Source organism: Hippopotamus amphibius, chromosome 16, assembly GCF_030028045.1.
Source record: "Hippopotamus amphibius kiboko isolate mHipAmp2 chromosome 16, mHipAmp2.hap2, whole genome shotgun sequence".
Taxonomy (NCBI): Eukaryota; Metazoa; Chordata; class Mammalia; order Artiodactyla; family Hippopotamidae; genus Hippopotamus; species Hippopotamus amphibius.
In genome coordinates this window covers 55,079,373-55,088,116 of record NC_080201.1, presented here as the reverse complement: position 1 = coordinate 55,088,116, position 8,744 = coordinate 55,079,373, and the positions used below count along the sequence as shown (strand labels likewise).

The 8,744-nt window shown below is 54.4% G+C and overlaps 2 protein-coding genes across 4 annotated transcripts; both read right to left on the bottom strand.

Annotated features, from left to right (window-relative positions):
* Positions 1 to 3,547: 3,547 nt before the first annotated feature.
* Positions 3,548 to 5,570, bottom strand: APOC2 (apolipoprotein C2). Of its 3 annotated transcripts, none has more exons than XM_057711861.1 (4): positions 5,105 to 5,570; positions 4,431 to 4,498; positions 4,121 to 4,218; positions 3,548 to 3,800 (listed from the first exon to the last, which is right to left on the bottom strand). In XM_057711861.1, the coding sequence occupies exons 1-4, from the start codon at positions 5,271 to 5,273 to the stop codon at positions 3,710 to 3,712; spliced, it is 426 nt and encodes a 141-aa protein (XP_057567844.1). In that variant the 5' UTR covers positions 5,274 to 5,570; the 3' UTR covers positions 3,548 to 3,709. The 3 variants fall into 3 exon arrangements, with proteins under 3 accessions (XP_057567844.1, XP_057567846.1, XP_057567845.1); XM_057711863.1 differs by having other exon boundaries at positions 4,121 to 4,280; positions 5,105 to 5,182; XM_057711862.1 differs by lacking the exon at positions 5,105 to 5,570 and having other exon boundaries at positions 4,121 to 4,280; positions 4,431 to 5,083.
* Positions 5,571 to 5,628: 58 nt separating this feature from the next.
* APOC4 (apolipoprotein C4) lies at positions 5,629 to 7,654 on the bottom strand. Its single transcript, XM_057711864.1, is given in 6 exon segments — positions 5,629 to 5,929; positions 6,202 to 6,222; positions 6,224 to 6,318; positions 6,320 to 6,354; positions 7,424 to 7,508; positions 7,511 to 7,654. Coding segments are annotated over 6 exon segments (546 nt in total). The 3' UTR covers positions 5,629 to 5,763.
* Positions 7,655 to 8,744: the final 1,090 nt, after the last annotated feature.

Here is an 8,744-nt window from a genome sequence, read left to right as displayed (position 1 = left end):
ACCTTCCTGGCTTCCGTACCCAAGACTCGGAGGGTGGGACCTTTGGTCGGTGGTCTAGCTTTCTGACCTCTCTTCTTAACGCAGCCCTTTCCTCCGACAAGTCTCCGTAGGTTATAGTCCTGTGCGTTTAGTTACTATTTCAGCGTTCTCACGCCACCATGCTTCCAAATTCGATCCGGTCAGCCTCTCCCTAAGCCTTCGGCCCGCCTAGTTTAATGCGCGTGCGCTTTCTCTTAGCGATCTTTGCTTTGCAACTGCGGCTTCCCGGGCTGTAAGAACTCTATACTTTTTCATTAGCTAGCTTCCTAGTCGCTCCGGGCCTGGACACGTGTTGAGAGACCCTTGGCCCAGGGAAGGAATAATAAAGGCCCAGAGAGGACAGAAGACTCAGCGGCTGTTAAACCTTCACTAATGAATTGGGTGGAAGTCTGACCTGGGTTCAGACCCCGGTTGTGCTGCTGACCGACTGAATGATCCCGACAAGTGACCTATCCCTTTGGGCTTCATTTTCTTCCTCTTTTATAAAGTAGGTATTATAATGATAGCCGCTGTTCCTCTCCCCAGGAATATAAAGCACCTGGCCCGGGGCCTCAGTGTGGGGCTAAGTAGTCAGTATCACGCACCGTTGTTATGAACTTTACACATTACCTGGAAAGGAGAACAGGGTTTGCATAGAGAGATTTTAATTATTTATCATTTTACTCTTTTGATACATCCTCCATTTTCTTCACAGTATCCACTCAATACAGTATTATCCCTCCTTCAGGAAACCCTCCGTGGCCCCCAGACTGGGCAGGGCACCGCCTGCCAGTCCTGCTAGATCCCTGGACACCCCACCACCCACCCCGGCCACTTTGTGTCATCACTGACAGATGGGCGTGTCTTGGTCGTGGTCACGGCTGTGTCTCCAGCACTGTCCCAGGGCATGATTGCCCAGTGAAAGGGTGGAACTCTGAGTGCAGAAGGTGAATGAATGACTTACCTCTGGGAACCAACACAGGGACGAGAAACCTTAGAAAATTTCTTGCCAGGTCCCCTCCTCTTAACAGGTGACAATGATGGTAATAACTATTGTGTGAAATTGTAGGCTCAGTCTAGGGATGAAATGGACATACTGATGAAGTCCCCCAGAAGATGGGCAGATTGAGATTTTTTTTGGCCTGTTTTTTTAAAAGTACAAAATTATGTGTTCAGATGTAAATAGAAGACCACGGAAAGCCCAGGCAAGTGAGGGGCTTTGAAGCTTCATCTTCTCCAGTTTCACTGTTGTCCCATCTCTGCTCTCAGCTCTAGATGCCCCAATGTCCTCTCTCATATACCCTCATATGTGCTCATCTGTTGGAACATGAGAGGCTCTTAACTAGACTGTGACCTCAGATGGGGCCCTTGTAAAGCCCTCCCCCATGTCTGTTGAGTGACCAAGTGAATTCTTCCATTCCTACTGTTCAGTGAATCACAGGCCAGACCCACTCTGCACTCCACTAGGGGACGCCCAACACCAACCAGAGGCTGGGATTTCAGGTTCTAAGGGGCCTGAGGACCTGAACTTCTGGGTCCTGAGGAGAATGGGTTGGGGGGTCCTGAGTTCTGGGAGAGGAGGAGTCTGGGGGTCTGGACTCCTGGGGTCCTGAAGGAAGTGGGACTGGGGTGGGAGCCTGAGAAAGAAAGGAGGAGTCTGGGAAGTACACCAGGATTGGTTGGAGGCAGAACTGGCCTGGGCAGTGGTTTGGTTTGGCTTGAGTCTGTGGGAAACAAGTGGACAGAGCAGGGATTGTTCCTCCAGGGTCCCCCCCCCCCATCACCCATTGGGCTTGGCAGCCTCAGCTCTTCCCAGGCCCTGGGGACTTAGGGGCATTTCCCACAACCCCTCCCCAAGGTCCCTGTTTTCTGCTAGACTCACAGCTGCCCAGCCCCAGGACCTGGGAAAACTGCCCCAAGAGTGCTGAAAGGGCTGGCCGGAAGTTAATGCCAAATCTGTTAGGAGAACACAGTCCCTGCATCCTCAGAGGCCAATAGCCCCACCCATAGGACTTGGCGGCTGAGGACCACTCTCTACTCCCTTTCTATGCAGGAGTCCAGCCCTTAGCCCCTCTGCCTATGGGCCCCAGCACTGTCCTCTCTCAGACTGCAGGGCCTCTGCTCTTATTTTACAGCCTGTGCTTTTGGCCTGTAATTCCCCACTGCCCGGATACCCTCTTCCATTCACTCAGACCTCAGAGCCAAGTGAGTACTCCCCTCCCCCTACTTTCCATCAACAATACTCCTAACCACACTGCATTGTGACACATGCCCTGTGCCCAGGTCCTCTAGAGGACCCTCCCTGCGCCCCAACCCACTGTCTATCCAAGGCAGCCGCCCCTAGACCTTGAACTCCTCACTTCCTCTCCTTTTCTTCATTGCCCGCATTTCTGTCTGAAGTTATCTTCTCCATGGGCCTTCTTGCTCATCCTCTGTCTCCCACCCCCTCAGCCTCTCTGTTGTGGCTCAAGATAGACTAGAGCTCATGGTCCTGTGTAGGAGCTCAGGACACATTATTGGTTGCTAATAAGAAGAGAACAGGTAAAAAGCATACCACAAAGCTGTAATCAATAAAACCATGTGAAACTGGATTAGGACCCAATCAATACTTTTTTGAGGGGAACACAGGAAGGCAGGATCCTCTGTCTTTTTCCTGCTGTGTCTCCAGTGCCTGGTTGTGTCTCAATAAATACATGTGGGACAAATGTATAGGAATTGGCACAGAGCACAGCTTTCACAGGTCTGTCCTCTTGGGTCCCAGCCAACCTGGCACTGCCTTTCCACGCTCAGCCAATGACTCACGGGCACCACTCTCCTCTCCGCCACGGGCCATTGGAACCTCACTGTGATGGCATATTTAAAGTGTCAGCCCAGGGGACTTCCCTGGTGGCACAGTGGTTAAGAATCTGCCTGCCAATGGCAGGGGACACAGGTCTGATCCCTGGTCCGGGGAGATCCCACATGCTGAGGAGAAATAAAAACAGCTGTGCACCACAACTACCGAGCCTGCACAATGCAACTACTGACGCCCCTGTGCTGCAATTAGAGACAGCCCGCATGCAGCAACGAAGACCCAACGCAGCCCCCACCCCCCAAAAAAAAATTAAAAAAAAATAATTTTTGAAAAAAATTTTTTCAATAAATAAAGTGTCAGTCCAGGACCTGGACACGGCCAGAGGCCACTGCAGATTAACTGTGTCCATTTATCATTTTACAAGTGAGAAGGCCAGGACTTCCCTGATGGTCCAGTGCTTAAGACTCTGCACTTCCACTGCAGAGGGCACGGGTTCAATCCCTAGTCAGGGAACTAAGATCCTGCATGCCAGGAAAAAAAAAAGAGAGAGAACCAGACCTTGGTGAAGGTCAGTCTCTAATTATTGTTGTTATGGTTATTTATTATTATTTACCTCTTCATTCCCACTGACCAGGTTAGGGCGATATACATAGAATAGGCGCTCAGCAAATTTTGGGCTGGACAGCATCAGCTCCTCCACCTTGGCCCTTGAGGTCTCAGAAAAGCAACCACATCCAAAAGAATAAACTTGGCTTTTTATTGATAAGAAGTCAGGCTAGAGTTGGGAGCAGGATGTTGAAAGTTGCTAGGAAGTGGGGGTGGGGTGCAGATCAGGGGACCCAAGGGATTGCTGGAACCTGGACACCCCCCACGCCACCGCGATTGGGGGCCCAGCTGTTAATCTTCTCCCTTCAGCAGAGACAAGACCTGGTCAGTAAAAATCCCTGCATAGGTGGTCACAGCTGCTGTGCTTTTGCTGTACATGTCCCTGGGGAAAAAGGACAGAGGGTGTGAGGGAGGAGGGGCTGGGGGCTGGGACTCCTGGGTCTGAGGGAGGAGAGGGCTGGGGCCCAGAATCATTTGTCCTGTGGGAAAAGGTAGCTAGAACCCAAACTCCTGGATCCCTAAGCAGGAAGGACATGGCTGGGATCTCAGAACCCCAGGTTCAGTTGGCACTGGGGGCTGGGAGCTGAGATACCTGGGCCTTGAGAGATTATAAGTTTGAACCTGGACTCCTGAGTCTGCCAGAGAAGGCGCTGGGGGCTGGGACTCCCAGTTCCTGGGGTGGGGGTGGGAGGCGGGTGATACCTGATTTTCTCATCCACGACAGGCAGGTATGTCTTCTCATACAGGCTCTGGGCAGCTGCCTTGGCTGTATCCCAGTAACCTAAGAGCGATTCCTGCACCTGGGTGAGCAGATCAGAGCTGGTAGTCTCGTCTTCTTGGGCTGTGGATACCCCCTGGACCTCTGCAGGAGGAGCGTGCGTTAGGGGAGCTGAGGGGCCTGCAGCAGGGGGAGAATGAGGCGGGGGCAGGGCCAGACAAGAACTGGGCTGGGCAGGTGCTTGGAGCTCATCCCCCTCCTCACATCCTCGCATCCCCTACTGACCACACTCACCGAATGCCAACACCAGGAAGATGAGAAACAGAGCCAGGAAGTATCGCGTGCCCATGGTGTCAGGAGACCTGCAACACGGAGGAGGGTGTGGGCCACGGGAGGCGTCTAATCCTGGGGTCCCCTGCATTCAGGGATACGGGCCTGGGACCCCCTCCCCCCCTCCTCCCCACCTGAGTCAGTTTCCTAATGGCTTGACTTGGGCCTCACTTCCTAACATTCTGTGATGCTGCTCCTGATTGCTGATGGTAACATCTTATCCTTTTTTTTTTTTTTGGCCACAGCATGCGGCTTGTGGGATCTTAGCTCCCCGCCCAGGGACTGAACCTGGGATTGAATCAGGGATTGAGCCTCGGCAGTGAAAGCGCTGAGTCCTAACCACTGGACAACCAAGGAATTCCCTAAATTCCATTATTCTAAAACTGGAATCTAATTTTTTTTTTTTTTTTTTAGGCCATGCTGGGCGGCAATGCGGAATCTTAGTTCCCCTACCAGGAGTCAAACCTGTGCCCCTTGCACTGGGAGCGTGGAGTCTTAGCCACTGGACCGCTAGGGAATTCTCTAAATTCCATGATTCTAAAACTGGAATCTAATATCTTGAGTCTCGCAGTTTCTGATTGAACAATCTTGGCCCCCTCCTGCTGTCCCCCGCCCCCCATTTCCGTCCCCTCTCTTACCGGACTCTGGGGAGCTGTCCTCACCAGCTCCAAACAGGCAGAGAAAGGCTTTATACCTCTTGAGATCCACCCCTCCACAGCTTTTGGCCTCGATGCCTAGGCCAAAGTCCTGGCCAACAGAACCGCTGAGGGCGGGGGGTGGCGTGGGCGGCAGAGAGGGCTGTGACATCCCTGAGGTCAAGCCACAGGGGGTTCCCACTCTGAAAATTCACCACTGAGGGAGACAGGCTGGGTGGGGGGCTGTGGAGGGGTTGGGGGGTTCTGGGTGCCCACCAAGCATGAGGTCTGGGGTCTCCATCCCATGGGACGTGAAAGCAGAGCTCTGAAGGAGGGCCCCCTGGGGGTGGGTGCTTGTTCACCCTTCCTTCGCCGTCCACCCCAAACTGAGAAGCCTGAAGTCCTCCGCACCCCCCCCACAAGCCCACAGTGGTGGGTCTCAGCACCGGGGGAAGGGGTTCATCCCCCCCAGGCCCCCACTCCTTCCCCCCACTCCCACCCCTACCCCCACTGTTGCTCCCCTGCCACGTGTCCATTTCCGCTACTCCTTAACCTCTGGGAGGTCCGAGGTCGATGGGGTGGGGTTATCTCTGGCCGCATCCGGGAGGAACTGGGACAGGGACACAGAGGAGAACTTCTTTATTGCAGAGACCGGAGACACTTCAATTCTGGTCGCTGTCCCTGCAGGACAGCTGGGGACACAAGTTGTGAGTCTTGCTCAGGAGACTGTCCTTGGAGTTTCGGAGCCAGGCCTGCGTGTGGGAACCCAGGTCCCGCAGGCGGTCATCATGGGAGGTCTGCACAAAGCCCTGGAGGGCCGTGGGGCCTCTGCGGGGGAGGGGGTGGGTGTCACCGCGGAGACGCCAGCTACCCCCAAAGACGTCTGCCCTGTTGACCCCTTCCTCCCTCTGACCCAGGATCCCCTGCTCTCAACACTTACCGTCTGCCCCTCTCGCACCCAGGGGTCACAGCCCTGCCCCCACCCTGTCCTACTCCCTGGGAACCCATGAGTTCCAGCCCTGCCCCTCCTCCCTCAGCCCCAGGAGTCCGGGCCCCTAGCCCCTCCTCCCTCAGACTCGGGCCCCCAGCCCCCTTCGCACACTCACCAGAACCACTGCCACCTCTCTGGTCCTGGTCACCAGCGGCTCTGTCCACTCCTTCACCATGCCCAGAAACAGGCTCCAGGAACTATTGGTTGGCTCTGGCGGCGGGGGCGGGGGTCGGAGATCCCCCAGGCCCTTCTTGATGGCATGCTAGATGGGACCAGAGGACAACTTGGGATGGATGGGACCCCAGAACCCTTCCATCTCCCTTTCCCTCTGTGCTCGCCGTCACGGTCACTCCTGGGGAGTCCTCTCACCGCCTGCTATGTCCCTCTGACCCCTCGTCCGCCTGCGGCCATTGGTCATCTCTTTATACCCTCTGTGCCCAGGACCCCCGTCACCCCTGCGTCTGCCTGTGGTCTCCTCCCTCAGTCTGTAACACTGCCTCTCTGCCCCTGCCCCCTCCTGATGCCTGCCTCACTACCTGATCTTGCCGCCCCCTCCGTTCTCCTGTGACCCCCCCCACAGTCTGAAGGACCTCCGCAAGCAGTGAGGGATGTCCCCAGGGACGGAGGTTGGCAAGGCCGTGTGTGGGGCTGGTGGGCAAGGGGTCCTGCCAGGAATCATACCTGTCTGTCTCGCACCCACGCACCTGGGCAAAGCCTCACCTACAGAGACCAGCCATCACACAGGTACACGTGTTCACGCGTGTACAAACGGACCCATGTGACCTGTGGTGTGCCTTCGGCCAGTGACTTAACGTCTTCAAGACTCAGTTTCCCCTCCTGTAGAGTGGGATAAGGACAGGTCTTAGCTTACAGGGTTATTGTGAGAGTTCAGGGTTAACACTTAGAAGGCACTTGGACCAGTCTCCTGCACATCAGAGGCACTGTATATGTGTATGTGTAGATATTTTAAATGCATGTGCAGAACCCAGACATACGCACATACCAGCACTCACAGACACCCTCCCATGTGCCCAGACCCTCAAATCTTTTGCATAAATACCCCTTAAAGACACACATGGGCGCAGAAGCATACAAATGCATGTTGACAGACTTACACGATTAAACGACTGCATACTCTTCTGCTGACACACATACAAATGCATGGTCATGATCCCCGTCATCCGTACCAGCCCCGTGTTCGCTCTTCACACAGGGCCGGCCCTGACACACACTCCGAGACGCACACGCACATCCACACGCTTCACAGCCAGTCACACTCACGCCCCATGTTGTTGCGGGGTCCCCACACCTGCCCACCTGCTCCTCCTCACCCACGACACAGGCCAGGACCAGAACGCCGAAGCAGAGGGAGGGCAGGGCCTGGGGCCCGCATCCAGGGGAGCACGTCTCTGGGGGCCCCTTCTCCCTCTGTGTTCAGCTCTCCGGGCTGGGGGACGGGGAGGCTGTGCTGAGCAGAGCCCTCCCCTGGCCGCCTCCCCACACCCCTTGGCAGGGACTTCAGAGACAGAAGGGCCCAGGTGACAGTGACAATCCGAGGCCATGCCCGCCCCTGCTGGCCTCCTTCCTTTCTCCTTCCTACCCTCCCAGCACCCTAACCTGACAGGGAAGATAGAATGTTCTTTGGCCTCCTGTGCTGCACTGGGTTCAAATCCCGGCTCTACTTCGTGTGACAGCCCCTCTTTTGGGCCTCAGTTTCCTCCTCCGTGAAATGGGCCCATAGTCCATACCTCAGGACGTTAATTAAATGATGTGATAACAAGGGAAACTCTTAGCATGGAGGCTGGCAACATAGGTGCTCACAGATCAGACCTGTTTATTATTATTTCTTTTGTCTCTGAGATCCCTTGGCCGCTGGACTACAGGGCCAGACACACCTTCACCATGTGACCAGGGCAAATATAGTCCCTTCTCTAGGCTCAGTGTTTTCATCTGCAAAATGGGGACGGTAGTAAGAGCCTGCCTCCCAGAGTCTACATGAAGGCTGGGTGAGGCCCTGTGAGGGAGAGCTTAGTGGGAGGTTGTCAACATCAGGCTTGGGACCGAACACCAGACAGAAAGAGAATGAGCCTTTTTCTCCCAGAAGAAACAGTCACGAGCCGGGGTACACGGTTTAGCCAGGGAACCTTGGTCTGAGTTTGCCAGATAAAATACGGAATGCCCTTGGGACTTCCCTGGTGGCGCAAGTGGTTAAGTCTCCATGCTCCCAATGTAGAGGGCCTGGGTTCGATCCCTGGTTGAGAAACTAGATTCCACACGTATGCCGCAACTAAGAGTTTGCATACCACAACTAAAGAGCCAGTGAGCCACAACTAAGGAGCCCACCTGCCGCAACAAAGACCCAGCGCCAATTAAAAAAAAAAAATGATACAGGATGCCCAGTGACATCTGAATTTCAGACAAATAATTAATCTTTTTTTAGTATAAGTATGTCCCATGCAATATTTGGGAATTATACTAAAATTTATTTGTTGTATCTCTGAAATTCAAATCTAACCAGGCATCCTGTATTTTTATGTGGTGATTCTGACAACCCCACCTTGACCACAACCTGGATAACTGTACAGGACAGACCTGGAGGCTTCCAGCAGAATGTTGTCTGTTCCTGTGGCCGCAGTGGCCCCAGTGTGGGCT